This window comes from Protopterus annectens, chromosome 2.part2, assembly GCF_019279795.1.
Source record: "Protopterus annectens isolate FY-2018-M chromosome 2.part2, PAN1.0, whole genome shotgun sequence".
NCBI lineage: Eukaryota > Metazoa > Chordata > Ceratodontiformes > Protopteridae > Protopterus > Protopterus annectens.
In genome coordinates this window covers 870,377,326-870,395,329 of record NC_056730.1, presented here as the reverse complement: position 1 = coordinate 870,395,329, position 18,004 = coordinate 870,377,326, and the positions used below count along the sequence as shown (strand labels likewise).

Here is an 18,004-nt window from a genome sequence, read left to right as displayed (position 1 = left end):
CCTGAGTTTTCTCTCTGCCAACAGAGATGGTGTAATCTTGGAATTTTGAGCATCTGTTGATGAATATATATTTCCAAACAGTATAGGTTGTTCACTGGTCAGTTAAGGGGTTTGTAAAGGTTTCACTGTGCTTATGGTTGTTGGATTATCTTGTTAAAATCCAGTCCATCAAGTGTGCCTTTTTCCACAGTGTGAAATGTTTATGAAGTGTATAAGCACCCTGGATATGATATCAGAAAGGAGTTCACCATTCCAATGAGAGTTTGATGGAATATTATCTGTTAACAGCAGTAGCTTTCCTTGATAGTTGCTATAGAAACATTCTCTGCTGTTGGAGAGAAAGCATTTTGTGAGTTTTGGGTTCATATATACATATCCAATATGTAGTTTACAGGTATTTCATTCAGTGACTGTTGGTAATGTAGCCTCTCACACAGTAACTTTGGGTGGAGTTTTTTGGCTTTAGTCAGTATGAGTACTCTATGTAAATCATTTCTTCTGCCTGTCTTTTCTGAAAGCATTGTAATCCAATGTGGAAAATTCTGTATCCCGCTCATGCTGTTGAAACCAAGACTTTGGAATAGCTAGTATGTGATTACATACATGCTTGTATTTGAGATATTTTGTTACATAAGCTTCCAGTGCTGGTATTTCTAGTTCTGTTGTGCTAAGCATGATGGCAGGGACTGTCTTTGTCAAGCTGTGTGTTTATCAGTGCATCCATGGGTTTTGCTCAGCATCTCCAGAGGAAAGTAATAAAGCTTGAAGGATTTGTTTGAAGAGTTCAGTTTTGTGTTTTGTTAGGGTGTATGTTTATATGCATCTTGGGTAGAAGTTCCTTTTATTACCAATGTAAGTAATTATATAGATTTGTAATAGGAGATAATATAGTGAACCATGTTTGGTTAGAGCTTTTAAGTTGAATGCTCCTGAATAAGGTTGAATTGATGTAGTTCATAATTATTGATGTAGCCTGCAAGTATGGCGTGGTGGGACAGATAATGAGCGTTTGTCTGCTCCACATTTTTAAATTAAGATAAATGTAGGATGAAAAGTAATAAATTAAGCTGGATCATACGAAATCCTGAGATAAAAGTAGGGAGGATTTAGAGCAGTAAAATATATTTTCCACCATGGAATGGTAGCGTAGTAACAAATACACTTGTAGTGCAAAAAAATGCTCATGTAGTGTCAGAAATCAGTACCAGAAACTCATGGAGGCAAAAGTAATACTTATTTACTTATTTAACATTTGTTTACCAGGAAAGTCCGACTGGGACAGAATCCATTTTCAGTGGAAGCCCAGGGAGAAGTGCTTCAGATGCATGTCTTTTGGAATGTGGGAAGAAAACGGAGCAAACCCACACGAACATAGGGTAGACATGCAGGCTCCACACAAAAGCACCCCAACCGAGAATCAAACCGGAGAACCTCTTACTGTGAAGCAACAATGCTAACTGCTGTACCACTGCACTGTTCATGTTTGTTTATTTTAAACATGAAGTAATGTTGACACAAAAAGAAAGTAGCACTGTAGAACAATGAACAGTTAAGTGCTTTTGTCCTTAAACCATCAGGACTTCATCAGAACTGTTAAAGTCAAAACCAGTGAAGTTTAAATAGCTTCAGGAGTATCATGTGATAATAAATGTCACTTAAGAACATATTAATTAAAAAAATGTAATAAACTGTGAACAAGTTATTCTAACTTGAATAAAAATATATGTATTATAACTAGATAAGAGCAAAATATATAAAAATACATATCTGGTGGTAAGAATATAAAAATATTTAACCATGCTAGGTAGCACTCAAAACCTTTTGTTTAAAAAGCATGATACACTAACCACGAATATGCAAATATATGTTGAAAAGTAATAAAAGATGAATATATGTGATTACTTGGGCCCATATTTAAAGTTTAGAAGCCCTAAGTTTTAAATTAAGTAAAATAGAAACCTTGTTCATTCAGTCCTGGGTATATAGAGGCATTGAACCTCAGTTGCCAGGTAAGTTCACTATATTCAGTTCTTCTTTCCCAAGACTCTCCCCAGTTAGGGTATGGAACAACTTCTAATAGCCCAGAAGAAACATAGAAAAAGTAGGACATATCTGTGCATGTTTAGAAAGGGCATTATTTGAATTGCTCTTCAGTATGGCATAAGTGTGTGCATATTTTTTTGAGTTTTATGTTCAGTACTGCTAACTCATTTTTAGATTATGTGCTGTGCAATCATTAGGAAACCTGTTCATTTTTAGTTTACAATAATATTAAGTGACAGAAACTATGAGTATTTATATCTGTGTGTTCTCACTGGCAGTCATTTGCATACACATTACATGGGATGTTTTATTTATATATTCCTTGTATGTTAAAAGAAACACGTTTCCTTACTTAAGCAATAAATAAATAGCCTGAGGCTATCCTTAGCAAAGCTGTGCTACTTTCTGTTCATTGCTGTACCATAATTAGTTGGGAAGATCTATGAGCAGAAACCCCACAAATATTAAATTGTGCAGTACAGGGCTGACAAATTGTGTGGACTGTTAACATGGAAATACATCAGCAGGTCATGGTAGTATAAGGTAAGATTTCCTTTTTTTTTTTTTTTTATACTGGCAAGCAACCGGATATAATACTGAGATAAAAATGGCAGTCAAGTCAGTAAATAACCCTAGCTGCAAGCTGGCTGTGGATGAAAGAAACATGGATGCACATGAATGAAGTCTTTTTTAATTTACCGTGGCAGGCAGCCAGATATAGTGTTAAGACTCGCAGTCACTTAATAAGGTGAGCTGTGAACTGGCTGTTGCTGAGAGAAGCAAAGTTGAAATTTCCTGACTTTGCTTCTTGTTTTTGATATGTGCCTCATAAAATGTATGGTCTTATGCTAAATCATTGAAGATTACTGTCACTAAATTGTGTGTGTGTGTGGGGTTGGCTGCAGCTAAAAGCAACTTTTGCTGTTTTGTCCATTGCTCATTTAAAGTCTAACTTTTCAGGAGTAGTGTTTGGCTCCATATTGAAATGCTGACACTTGAAATGCAGAGTATTGGTATGTTGAAAAAAAGCCAAAAAATGGAGGGGCAAGCCTCCTACACCCCCAAACGTCTATATATACTAACTCAGAGGTTGCCATCCCTCAGAGAATAGTGAGTATTCAAATAAAAAAAAATGGCAATTTTTTCGCCCAGTCAGTGTTTTGGGACTTGGATGTAGCAGGCCCTGACATTTCAGTTAATGTGTGAAATACAAATTCTGTGATGGCTGTATTGGCGAGTTGAAATTGACCCTGATTCGGTGTGTCCCTGACTCTCCCTCATATTTTTGGTGTGTTCCCTATAACATTTGTGGATTTCTGACTAGTGATTGCAGTCCTCAGTGACTAAGTGATGACAGACATTTGACTTTTTGGACTTTATATCCTTCAGAAAATGCATACCAGTACAAAAAAACGTGTTCTAGCAACTTAAGTATATAAGAACAATATTTAAACATTGTCCCTGATTCTGGACCTTTCTCCCACATCATATCTTGGCTTTGTCACTGATTCTTGTGCTAAGAGGTTGAAAGGTATTATTTTTATGGAAATCAGATGATGTATACATGACAGAGTGGTTGGGTTGGTGGCTCTTTGTGGATGAAAGTGACTTAGCCTCTGGTTGTTTGCACAGCTAACTGTCTGACTTTACAGGTCTAATATTTTTTTTGTGAAATAAGTTGGAGTAGTTAATATTCACATGAGACCAAGTTGAAATGGCCCAACTCTAAGTTGTCCCTGATTCTTTTGAGTTTCAGATTTCATGTTGAACAGAAAATGCATGTTATTGCAAAAATGTATTCTAGGAACTTTGAAGTATACAAGAGAAAGCTTTATCTGAATCTGGGCCTTTAGAGGCATTGTTTCTATTAAGTTAGATGAGGTATATACAGCAAAGTGGCTGTAGCTGCTGGGCGGCGATAGTGACTCTGTGTGGATGAAAGGTACTTACCCTTTTTGTTTCTTCAGTTTAAACAGTCTGGGTTTGCAGGACTAGTGTGCATTTGTGTGAAATAAGTTGGAATATGTGGGTTACTGTTTGTGTGAAACTGACTTGGAGTACCTTGTACCCATAATTACTTTATTATTTTACCATAATCAGACATCTGAGGTACACAGTCAACTACAAGACTATAATTATTGGGTCTGGGGGCTGTCTCTGAATGGCTGTGGCTGTCAGGATCACATTACAGCCATTAGTTTTACTGAGGATTAGTGTGCATTTGTGTAAAGCAAGTTGAAATACTTCGCTGTTTGCTTATTTTAGTTGGATATATGGTCTAGACAGTCAAGTGGTTGTAATTAATGGATAAATATTGGTGGGTTTTAATGACAGAAGTTTGAACTGACTTAAATCAGGAAAGTGAATCCAAAAAGTAAACATCTCAACCTCTTAGCCCAAGAAATCTGAACAAAACCTAAATAATGGAGGGACATAGGCCCCAAAATAGGGACTTTGTAAATATTGCTCTTATAAAGTTAGTTTTTAGAATAATACATTTTGTGTTAGCTTGCATTTTGTGGAAGATATAAAGTCTGAAACTCAAATGTGTGTCATTATATAGTGACATCAATCCTCAGTGATTTGCCAGAACACCACAAATTTTATGATGAAAATACCAAAAAATATGAGGGAAAAATCTGGACATTCTGTGAAAATCTGTACAGTTGTGAAGTCTTGTGCATGTTCTAGAAACAAACAAAAAATGTGTGTGGGGATAGGGGCCATAAAGTGCGCAGGACCCGAGACGCACTTAATCCGCAATTGGATGGGGGGTGTAGTGGAAGGGAGAGGACCATAGCAAAACTGAGTGGGCAGACTCCTTACAGCATTTACAAAAAATAGCTGTCACTGCTGATAAGGAGAGCTTCCATAGCAGTTATGGGGGTCTGTGTATGCTTGATTTAATACATAGGCTGTAGTAAATGTTTTGTTTTCAGCTGGATTCTTTTAAGTAATCGGGTGATTGTTCTTTTTTATAGGCACTGCATAACACAAGATTGCTAGCAGCTTATGCAGCAATTGATCCCAGAGTAAAGTACCTGTGCTACACAGTGAAAGTTTTTGCAAAGGTAAGATACTGAGTGCAGTAGAGGTTTTCATTTATTTTAGTGCTTAACAATGTGTTATGAAAGGTGACAGTAAGAAATTAAGAGGAATGTGTGATTTTAGAAAATATGCATGTACTCTATGGTACAAAAGCACCCTTTTGGTGTAATTATTTTAGTGAACTACTTACCTAGAAAATACAGTATATTTTAGTAGTTTTCTTTTTCATTGTTTTATGCAACATTCTCTTGACCATGATTTCACTAATTATTGCTCCTCTTTCTACTCTCAGATTTCATGTTTTTCATAGGGGAACTTTTTCAGTGTAAAATTAAGGTTATCTTGCAGTTACAGATGCCAGATCAAAATACAGAACTTGTGTGTTTGTGATACCAGTTTTGAATATGGTTGTTGAACACACACATGTCAAAGCATCCTTTACACTTTTTCTTAAAAATGTGTTTAGAATAATTAGTGTCACTGTGTAGCTGTTTCTTTTACTACATGGGTACATGATCAGAGCCTGAGCAGCTGCTTGCCTGAAGTCCATTTCATCGAAAAAAACTGTTTGAATAACAGACTTCCTGAAAAATAACAAAAAAAAGTATTTTTGCAGGGGGTTGAGTCCACCTGCACTCCCACACCCAATGCAGCTTAACAGTATCAACTCTGACATCACGCAATACCATGGAAAGGTATCATATATTTTGAAAAAAATACCAGTTTCTTAATCTATTCAAAACGTATTCCGTTCAATGACTTTACTCTTTAAAGAATACTAGCAGCTTGATATTCAACCACTAATGTGGTGTGTGTGTGTGTGTGTGTGTGTGTATATATAAATATATATATATATATACACATACATACACACACACACACACACACACACACACACACACACACACACACACAAACATATACAACAAAACACAGCTGCCTGCACTCCACATGTCTTGTGAATGATCTCTTGTTCTCGGTAGTTTATTTAATATATAACCCTAATCTAATGTTAGGCATACTCACCAGTACTAATTTCTCTCTTGGAATACAGGAGTCCACTTTCTTTATTAGGCATTTTAATTCATTTGTAAGAAAGAACTTGATTTGCATCTTGTTTGCTACTGTTATGTAAAGGTGAGTGAAAATAACTGTTTGTATGAGAGATTTTTTTGAGGTGACGACATAAATGATCTTGTAACTGAAAAAAATAAAATGGCCACAGATTCATCCTGAAAAAAGGCCAAACAGAGTGCTGCATTTGCAAGGAATGTGTTGTAATGTGGGTATGATAAATTCCAGTATATCCAATGCGCAGATCTGTTGTACAGCTCTTTTGCATTAAACAAGTTGGACTTTACTTTAACCTTATGTAATGCCTTTTTCTAGTTCTAGGTGTGGTGGGACCAGTGATATATTTCCATTTGCACTTGTGGGTCCCAGATCTGATGCATCTTCCTTTGTGGATCAGGAACTAGTGTCTACGTTTTGCGACCAACATTAATGATGTATTAGGGGTTCTCTGTTTGAAGCCACAAACAGAATTTGCATAACTTGCAGTTTACTCTTGAGAAATTAAAAGTTGCCTGACGTAGTGTAAGGTTCTTTAAGGAATCATAAGATCCAGTTTCTGTTTTCATCCAGTTCAGTGTTTCGATTGTTAAATATGATCGGATCCGATCTTGGCACCTTCTACCAGAGCTTTGGATCTGAGACTCTGACTCCTCTCCTACCCATAATTCTCTTCTTCTGTCTAGTTTACTTCTGATTTCATTTGCTGCCTGTTCATCTAGATGTGTTTCCAAGAGCTGTTCTTGCGAACACAATAAGTGAAAGCCTTTTTCTCCCCAGTTTTCAATCCCTCTTGTCTTCCCCCCTTAACATTTAATATTTAGTATAGCTTATGTTGTAAACTAGCATTAAGATAGGTAGGCAGTGGAATTTAGTCCTTAAGACTATTTTTATTTATTTATTTATTTTACATTTGTTGACCTGGCTAGTCTAACTGGATACATGTCCATTTTCAGCAGAGGCCCGGGGAGATGAGCTCCACTTGAAAAGATTAACAAAAAGATAAACATAAACATAAAATGGTTAACCTATAAATGCATGTACAAAAAGCAATAGATTATTACATTACATTTCAATCGCTGAATACAAAAATTGTTACAGAACATTATATAAATTTGCCAGTAACTCTATTCTCAAGGAAGGAAGAAGAAAAAAAAGAAATGTTTTTTTTTTTTTTTTTTTTTTGTGGATAGAGTAAGGAACAGATTTGGATTATAGGTTCATAGGTTCATAGGTTCATACTAGGCTATCTGCCCAAGGGCATTTATAAGCCTAGCCCATAGTTATGTGGCTTTCGCCACCCCTTTAGTTTGAATAAAAACTATGCCTATCATTTTGCTGTGCCTCTGTCAAGCAGTGACGCTGAAGTAATCCCTGGGGTATATCTGCAATCTCCCATCCATTGGTCAAGATTCCTCTTGAACAAGACCAGAGAGGTGCTCTGCCTCACATGTACCGGGATTTTGTTCCACAGCATAGGGAGTCTCTGGGTGATGAATCTGTCCCTCCAGCACGTTCTATTTATAACCGTGTCAAGGTTTAAGTCTCCGCCCTTGTGGTTCTGAGGGATCTAGATTTTTGAGGTGAAGCATATTCATCAAATCTGGGTTTGACATGGCCTTATATGTCAGGCACAGGTCACCTCTGAGCAAGCGGTATGAGACTGAATAGAGCTGGAGTTCTTTCAGTCGGGCAGCATAAGACATATTTTTGAGACCCTTTATCCTTTTGGTGAGGAACTTTTGGGGCCTTTCAAGCTGCAGCAGGTGTCTGGTCAGATACATTCGAACGGGGCATTGTACTCAATCATAGGTCTAATAAGTGATGAGTACAGGGGACGATGACCTCCCTTGATCTAGATGTGAATCCCTTCATGATCAGGTGGGTGATATAGAAGGTTTTCCTAACTACTTTAGCAACATGAGTGTCAAGCGAAAGGCTACTGTCAACCTGGGTCCCCAGATCTCTGATGACTTTTCTGTGCTCAGTGGATTGCCACCTATATGGTAGCTAGGGGTAGCCTTGTTTTTCCCAAAGGGTATGACTATGCATTTTTGGCGTTTAACTTCAGGCCATGGCTCTGGCACCAGTTATCCATTTCTGTGAGGCCCTTCTGGAGGATATCTGTGTCAGATGTGTTTTCGACTATGGCGCCCAGTTTGCAGTCATCTGCAAACTTTGTCAGCCATAACCCTCCTGTGTTTGCTTGTACTTCAGAAAAGTAGATGCTGAACAAGAGTGGACCCAGGACTGAGCCCTGTGGGACACCACTTGTGACAGGCTTTGAGTCTGACATGGCTCCAGCAACTCTGACCCTGTGGGTTCTGTCACTTAGCCAGTTTGCAACCCATCTTGTGATGTATGGGTTTACATTCAAGCTGATGAGTTTTTCGATGATACCTGAGTGGGGTATTGTGTCGAAGGCCTTTGCCAGGTCGAGGTAGGCTGTATGGACTGCCTTTCCCTCATCAATGGCCTTGGTGACTGTCTCGAAAAAGTCAACCAAGTTTAAGAGGCAGGATCTGCCTTTGACAAAGCCAAACTGAGTTGGATCCAAAGTCTGCAAGTTCCCTATGTCTTTATTTATGAGTTCCATTATGATCCTCTCCATGGCTTTGCAGATAAGGCTTGTCAAGCTAATGGAGCGGTAATTTCCAGGGTCTGTGGAGGCACCACCCTTATGAAGTGGGACCACAGTCGCCGTGCGCCACTCCTTGGGTACGTATCCTGAGGTGAGGCTAAGATTAAACAGCTGTCCTAACTGTGGGTTTAATTCCTCATTGAGTTCATGAAGCACACAGCCGGGGACACCATCCGGTCCCATGGATGCTGTGTTTTTTGCCTTAGTGAGGGCAGTTCTCACCTGGGCGTTGGAGATGTTTGGGGGGCTACAATCCTCTGGAATAGATATCTCTCCTTTTGGGGGGGAGGGGGGGGAGAAGTTTGCACTGAACCTGTCAGCCAGTATGTTGGCAATGTGTGTAGGTTCAGTAATTTTCACATCATTTTGAACTAATTAGTCCATGAAAATAGAGGTATTGTTTGAAAAAAAGCTAGGTCAGCAGTGATGATGATAGCAGTGCCATTTTAGATTTATATATTATATATATTCTTCTAGACTTTTCTAATAGTGTTAACTGTTGGTGCTAAACTTGTGTGTGTGTGTGTGTGTGTGTGTGTGTGTGTGTGTGTTAACAGTAAGCTGGTAATGTGGTTCTTCTATGTAGTGTGTGTAATGTATACATTTATATATATGTGTGTGTGTATACATATATATATATATATATATATATATATGTGTGTGTGTGTGTATATATATATATATATATATATATATATATATATATATATATATATATGGGTGTACTTCAAAACAACAAAATACCATAAGAGCGAATTCTATATTATTGAGTCGAGTTTATCAAAACCACTTAACAGAGAAACTTTAAAACATCAAATTCCTAATAACCGAAAAGTTTCCTCTAATGTGTGTGATCATCAAGTTTTTTGTTTTCCTTCGTTTTTGCAGCCCCCCCCCCCCTACAAATTAAATGTACCAACTCCGAGATCGTACTACCTTGAGGAAAATGGTAAATTAAGAATGTAGATTGTATAGACATGGCTTGTATTTCAGGCTATGCATGCCATTATATCCACCATGTCTCTAAAGCAGTACACTGTACTTTGGATAAGACATTTATTTCTTTTCTACACTGGTGCTAGTTACCAACAGTAAGTTAATTGATTTAGATTAAACAGAATTAGATGTTTTAAATTTTTGTTGTTATGCAGTTATGATAAACTCTTCTCAGTAATGTGGAATTCCCTGTTACGGTATTTCATTGTTTTGAAGTAGACCCATTTATATATATATATATATATATATGTGTGTATGTATATATGTGTGTGTGTGTGTGTGTGTGTGTATATATATATATATATATATATATATATATGTCTGTGTGTGTGTGTTTATATATACATATATATATATATATATATATATATATATGTTTATAGATAGATAGATGTAGATGTGTGTGTATATATGTGTGTGTGTGTGTGTGTGTGTATATATATATATATATATATATATATATGTGTGTGTATATATATATATATATATATATATATATATATATATATATATATATAGACATACATACATACACACACACACAAATATATATAAATATAGATATACAGATCCCTGTCATATGATAGATGTTTCAAAACTTTGAAATTCTTATGATCGAGACCATATCATTGAAGTTTTGAAACATCGAACATAAAAAAAAAAAAAAAACTTTTTTTTTTTTTTTTTTTTTTTTTTTTTAATTAAGGGTTTGCTTCCTCCTCAGACGGGGTCCTCCACTATGTTTTCCAAAGCAAGACCTTTATCTGCTTTTCCCAATACCAAGAAGAAGAAGATTGAGATGTACAGGACAAAAGAAAAACACCAAAATAAATTGGTAGAGAAAAGGACTGGAGAAGAGTGATTAGAAGAGAAGAGAGTAGAAAAATCAAGAAAAAGGTCTCTGTATCCAACCAGTCTGTCAGGTCCAATGTCTAAGACTTCAAGGCAGTTGGATCCACCTACCGCCTGGTTCTGAACTTTGTCTCCTAGAGCTACCTTGTCCCTGAATCTGGTGAGTCCTCTGCTAAATTCACCAATTCTTCAACACGTGCTACCTTCAAAACCTGCGTCATTGAGGTCAGGAAGATCCACCAGAAGTCTCTCAGAAATAGAAGTCGACTGAATGTTGAGAAAATTTTTGAGGGCACTAATCCAGCTGAGGGTTAATCTGGTAGTGTTCCCCTGAAGAGGTCCATGAACAGGACCATTGACCCCGTCACACTTCACTGCTATACTGGTCTAGTACTTGGATCCAATCCCAAGGGAACTAACCCTTCTTGCACACCTTGGTTGGATCCGAAAGCCCAAGGGACTTTGGCTTCAATAACATCCATTACTCTCTCTACTCCAGTGTTGTTGAGTCTAGACGAGTTCTAGAGTTAAAGCACCAGGGTCAGAGTGCAAACAGTGGAGTAGACCCAGAAGTTATCACAGCTGGTTTTCCCCCGTCGATGCTTTGACCCTTGACAGCTTGGGTCTGAAGTCCTCCTAGGAGCTAGTTTCCATTTGAACGGGGCGACTTCCTGCTTCATTTGAAAGAGGAAGTTCAGAGCTGTGGAAGGGATGTTGTTTAGTCCAAGAATATAGGTGTGTCTACCAAGTTCATATCCATCCTGACACCCAGTCGATCCTGTGCCTCATTCGTCTCATTTGAGCCAACAGAGACAGTCAGAACCTGTAGGCTTCCAGTCAGCTCAACATTTGAGCTCCCCGTTTGATTCCCATCTGTCTCCATCAGAGCCGCAGAGACACGTTCTGCAAAAACAGACACAAACGGAAGCACATAGACTCCTCACCTGAGTCCGTCACTGAGGACTCTGATTTGGGTGAGGGGGAAGGAGACATCCTAGAATTGATGAATGAGAAGGGGAGATGGTCTATTGAATCTGTTTCATGACTTTGGGTCTGGTTCATCTGCATCTCGGGTGGTTCCTCCTCATGATGCTTTGATAGACCTCATAGTACAGAGGGCTTGGAGGGACCCATATTTTACAGAGCCAATCCCCAAGAAGTCAGATATAATCTTAGTAGCTCCAAAGGACAGAAAACACTGTTCTAAGGGCTCTCCAATAGATGCCTTGGTGGTAGAAGCAGCCACAGAGAAAGAGCTATCTGAAAAAGTTCAGCTGTCCCTCCCCTTAACAGAGAGTCCAGGGTATTGGACAGGCTAGGGAAATGGACTTACTCTTCAGTGACTTTTTGCATGTAGGGCACTAAATTTCCTTGCTCATTTGACTCATTTCCAAAAGGACTTGATTAGGGAGGCATCCAAGTCTGTTTCAGATAACTTACAATCGGGTGTTGAAAAGACAGTGACTGCCCATACGTCTACTCTACAATGTACTTATAATGTTGCCATGCGATTGCTATCAGATGCAGTAGATGGCATATCAAGAGCAGCTAGTATAGGCGTTACCATGTGTCACCATACCCGAATGCGGTTTTGCGACTTTGTGGAAAGCTTCACGGCATCTTTTATTAATGTCCTTTCGATGGTTCCATACTTTTTGGATCCAAGCTAAGACAGATACTTAATTACCAGGCATGAGCAAGGTGGAAAGATCCTGTCTACTGAAGGAATCCATTTCTCCACTCCACAAAAATCCTATTCCAGGAATCAAAAGGGAGGTAAGAAAGTGTGGTTCAGGAAATCACAGGATTTTCACAACACTGGTGCTGGAGATAAGCCTCTCTGAGGCAAAGGTGGTGGCAACTTGAATAGACATCGCTGCAAAACCATGGTTTCCATGGTACTTTTTACTGAGAAACTGTACCAGCTTCCCTGAAGGGTTACCCGGCTGCTGCACTCAGTAGGCAGTCAGAGGTGTCCTTAACCTTAAACCCTCAAGTCTGGCAAATCATCACTTTTGATTCATGGGTGTTAAGGATAATCACCAGAGGCTATACTATACCCTTTTTGTATTTTCCAAAGAAAAGTTTAAAGATTCCCGATACTCCACCCAAACAGTTGGAATCCACAGCCACAGAAGTTTCAAAACTGCTAGTCAAAAGAGTCATCCAACAGGTCCCTCAAGACCAATTAGAAGCCAGCGTCTATTCCAGGTTCTTTTTAGCTGTGAAGAAGACAGGGAATCTCAGGCCAGTATTGGACCTTAGCCACCTCAGTGAGTTTGTCAAACAGATGAAATTCCAGATAGTTATGGTACAGTCCATGTCTTCTCACTTGAGAAAGGATAATTGGATGTGCTCAGCATATCTCCAAGATGCCTACTACCATATCAACATTCAGAGGTAATCCAGGAGATTTCTCTATTTCTGGCTGGGAGCCAGTCATTACCAGTTCAGAGTACTGGCATGCTGTCTCACCACAGCACCCCTCCCCCACCCGGGTATTCAACAAAATTATGGCAGTGATGGCAGCTCATCTACAACTGCAAGGGATCTAAGTCATCCCATAGCTGAACAATTGGCTCCTAACTGATACCTCCAGGGATTTAATGATACAGCACCAAGCATTTTTTGCTGTGTGTTGCAGATCTCAGTCATATGAAGAGCAAACTGCCTGTTGCCTAACACACAGAGTTCATTGGGTGCCAGATCAACACAATTCAACAAATTGTGTAACTCCCAATGACAAGAATGCTGTTATTAAGGCTGGTGGCCTCTCAGGTAGCTCAGCATCCTTGCCCACAATTAAGGCTGAGTATTTGTTAGATCTGAGGGCCTCTACCATCACGTTAGTACCATTAGCAAGATACTATATTAGAGTATTACAATGGATATGTATTTATTCAAATGTTAGTTAATAAAAAGTATAAGTTGTGTGTGCATTTTTTTTTGTATTTTTATGGCTGCACTTCAGTTAAAGGACACTAGAGGGAGTTTTATGTTCAGGTTATTTTTTATGCTTTTTCATTGAAAGTTTTAAAGTATTGGATTTAAATAGTAATTTATGGAAGTTTTTTTAATGAATATGTTTTTAGGAAAAGGTATATTTATTGTATTGCATTAAAATGTTAACTGGATTTGTCTATTTTTCTAAATGTATTTATATGGTCAACTACACTGCTTTTTCACATTCCATATTAATCAACATTGACTTTCTCAACTTCATTGGTCAATTAATTAATTTCATAGGGTAGAGGAAGTGTAAATGCAGTGGTTTTAACAGTCATTCCACATCTGATGAAGTAACTGGAAATGAAAATGTATTGTGTAAGAGACATTAATGTGTGGTTTATACGTGTGTTCAATAAAGTCATGATTTAGCACTTCTGCAGCTGGTCTTCATTCCTTGTTGGTACCTTTGGATGTTATTGAGTTTTTTGTGGTGCCTTGGTGAACTTTATTTTATTTTATTTATTTTATTTTACATTTGTTGACCGGGCTAGTCTAGCTGGATATATGTCCATTTTCAGTAGAGGCCCGGGGAGAAAAGCTCCACACATACATAATAATGAACAGACAGACATATTGTTGATAAAGACATACAATAAAAATAGAAATATAAATCAGTTTTGTTAATAAAATAACATACATTAAGGAACTCAAACAGTTTAATATCATACATAATGTTTGGTCAGTTTCAAAGCATTTTACCTAGTACATAAAGGTTATGCAATAAGGCATTTGCCATATGGATAACAGTTGAAGCTCAGAAGGGTAGAGTAGTAGAAGGAGAATGTAAGATGAATAAAAGGGAAGAGGCAGGGGTTAGGAAGAGAGAGAGGAAAAGAAGGAAGACAATCAGGAGGAGGTGGGAGAGATGGGAGAAGTAGGTCAGAGCATAGTGGGACAGCAAGGGAAAAGAAACAGGGTAGTTGCTAATTAATAAGCAAAAGAAGGGTAAAAGGAAAAGAGAGGGTGGAGAGACGGAAGTTAGCCTGCAGTACTACAAGAACAAAGCCAGTGGTTTTGGAAGTACAGTTTGATATGTTGTCTGAAAAGAGGTAAGGATGAGATTAGAGTTAACTCCTTGGGCAGCAAATTCCATGCTGTGTTACAGTGAACACTGTCAATTCAATGGTCACAGAGTCTGTGTCTCCTTTACACCAGAATCTGCCTCACACAAATATGCATGAACCATATAATAATTGATGGATAACTTTTCCGTCAGGGAGAGACTAGAGACTTTTCTGTCCACTAGTTCTCCAGACCACAGTAATCACAGATGCTTCCCTTCAAGGGAGAAGGCAGGCATTTCGAAGGGAAGGACATGGTCATCTGCAGAGGCTAAACACCACATCATTGTCTTGGAGCATTGCAGACTTTTCAAGACTACCTACCCAAGGGTTTTGTATTCATCCAGACTGACAGTATTTCAGTGGTATGATGCATCAGCAAACAAGGCAGAACACATTCATATCCTGTTTGCTGGGAATACATGCAACTCTAGCAATAGGCAAAGTCTTCCCATCGTTTTCTCGTAGCAATACACATTTCCTGGGACAGTATGTATACTAGCGGACAAGCTGAGCAGGTGTATCCTGTTACCTCATGAGTGATCTCTCAGACAAACAATGGCAGCAGAGATATGCATCCACTGGGGCCAACCTTGCTGCAACCTCTTTGCCTCCTATCCATACAACAAATGCAGCAGTTACTTTGCCCCTATCCCTCCACAGGTCTCCTGTATGCTTTTCCACCAGTACCTCTGTTGTCAAAATTCATACAGAAAGCCACAAGGTACAAGACCAAGGTGATCTTCATTGCCCCATTTTGACCCCAGCAAGTTTGCTTTACCTTCGTTTGGCCTCATTTGCTGCACCCACCCTGGGTGCTGGATCCCATCTCAGATCTTCTGAGTCACCTGTCCAGAATGCCTCTACGGGACCTACAGACCCTAAAATTATCTACATGGTTTCTGCAGTTTTAATGATAGCCAGCTATGCCAGGCTGTCGTCTCTGTTAGTACATGAAATCTCCTCTTCTCAAAAGGTGTCAACCAAAAAGACTTTGTAAGAGCAAATGGCAAATATGTTCTATTTGGGCATCTTCAAAAGGATTAGACCATTTTTTGGCCCCTCTTCCATCGGTACTGGAATTTCTTTCATAACTTTTTCACCAGGGTTCTAGTTATTCTTCTATCAAAGTACAGATGGCTACTATTTCACATAGGCCATAATGATTCATCCGTTGCTTCTCTTAGGATATCCAAAGCTTTCATCAAAGGAACCTTTTTTGTTGAGACCTCCCATTTGAGAACAAGTTCCTTTATGGGATATCACATTATTAGTTCAGTTACTCAAAAACCAAGCCTGCGGCATCAGCTGACTTAAAATTTCTTTCCTGGAAGACTGCCATTACATCTGCTAGATGAGTTTCGGAGTTGCAGTTGTTTTCTTACACAAAGATAGTGTCATTGATAATAAACCCTACCCTTCTACCAAAAGTTTTGTCTGAAGCAAATCTAAATCAATACATTTATTTACCAGTATTTTTCCAAATTATTCTAGTAAAGGTGAACATATGCTTATATTAGTTGTGCACAGATAGCTCAGATTTTACTTGCATCATACTCAAGATATTAGAAAATCAGATTAACTATTTGTCTCCTTTTCCAAATCAAAATGAGGACACCATGAGTCAAAACTTCTGCTTTCTAAGTAACTGGCAGACTGCATTTCTTTTGTTTATAAAACTTGAGGATTGCCTTTGCATTCAAGGCCTTAGGCTCATCACACTAGAACAATTGCTATCTCTACAGCCTGTGTAAAAAGATTTCCTATTAGTGGCATCTGTGCAGTAGCAGCTTGGTCAACAGTTCACACCTTTGTAAATCATTACAAATTAGACTTGTCATGCTCAGGAAAGGTCTTCCTTAAGACCAACTAGGTCCTTTTAGACAGTTTGGGAATCTGTCCCAAACATTGAATCAGACAAAAATAGACAACATTGGATATGATAGTTATGTACTTGCCATAATGTTAGATCCGTGTTGTCGAATTTCTGTCCATTTCAACATCCCTTCCTGCTTTTTTCCAAATTGCTATTTGCAGTCTTCTGGGGCTCATACAGACCTTGACTAAGAATTCTGTCTGTTTTTTCAGGTCACTTTTCCAAGCTTAGAATGCTTTTTAAGTTGTTATTCCATTTCATAATTTTTTTCTTTTAGTACCAAGATATCTGGTCTGAATAATTCAAATAGTCAGCAAACTCGATCTGAGGTAAATCAAACAGGAGGAGGGTATTGTAAGCTCTGGTAGAAGGAGCTGAGGTTAGATTCAATTGGATCCAACAACCAAAACTTTGAACTGGGTGAAAATGAGACAATGTGGATCTAACATTATTTAAGTACAAAACTGTCACTGTCCAACAGGCCCATCCACCATCTCACATGGTACTGAACACCATCTGCCCCCATGAATAAGGGTGTATTACAAACCACCCACTTGTTTTGCTCAGGTCTAGGAGGTACCCAGAAGATCGTGCTTAAAGGTGGCCTTCTACAGTGACACACTCAGTGAAACTTTTCATTTCTAGCCCTGCATTCATGGCTATGTGCATCTCCTTGTAGTTCACAGCATGATAGAACACCTTGGATGTGAATTATAAATGGAGTCCCATGGTTCTTAAATTTTATTTTTTTATCTCCTTCACGTTTTTGTGTTACTGTTAAAATTCTTCATGGGAAAGCTCCTACATTTGATGCCTAAAAAACGCAAACCTTGTGTGTGTTCTTTAGTCACCAAATTAATAATTGTGACCTGCACTGGTGGTATCTTTACTGCTTGGGAGAAGGGAACACTGTGAAGGAATCGCAGTAGTCAACATTCTAATCCATTTATTAAAGAGAGAATATAGTGAAAAGCTTGTGGTCTTCTTCATCAAACATAGTATGGTGGCTTTGGAAGGTAGCCAGTCAAATGAAAGGCAGGATATTTTTTTTACATTTACTTAGTCTGTAGTCAGAGTGAAGGGAGATGGTAAGACAGCACAGGTCAGAAACTGTCCAAATCTTCCTTTGTCATAGTCTGGCAAAGTCTGTCACTTTGCAGCCTTCGTGATGCCTCCTTACTAGTAAGGAAATCAAGCTCATGCCTTTTTATCAGTGAGCAGTATAGAAAAAGCCAGGATAGGTTAGATCTTGAGTACCATAGATTGGCTATCCCAGTCATGTACTGGAACATAAATTTGGACTGCCCACTCCTGTAGAGGGGGCATTTGAGTCCCTTATTGAGGATTTGATGGGTGAACTCAAAACTGTGGAGCATTGCCCTCTTCCCCCTTCCTGGGTTGTTTCGT

General features: G+C 38.6%; 1 protein-coding gene across 2 annotated transcripts in view; it reads left to right on the top strand.

Annotated features, from left to right (window-relative positions):
• Window positions 1–18,004, top strand: part of TUT7 (terminal uridylyl transferase 7) — a 3,176,298-nt gene that overhangs the window by 2,541,753 nt on the left and 616,541 nt on the right. For both annotated transcript variants that reach the window (XM_044064191.1, XM_044064190.1), the window contains exon 19: window positions 5,025–5,114. In XM_044064191.1, coding sequence (XP_043920126.1) covers window positions 5,025–5,114 — 90 coding nt within the window. The remainder of the gene's footprint in view (window positions 1–5,024; window positions 5,115–18,004) is intronic.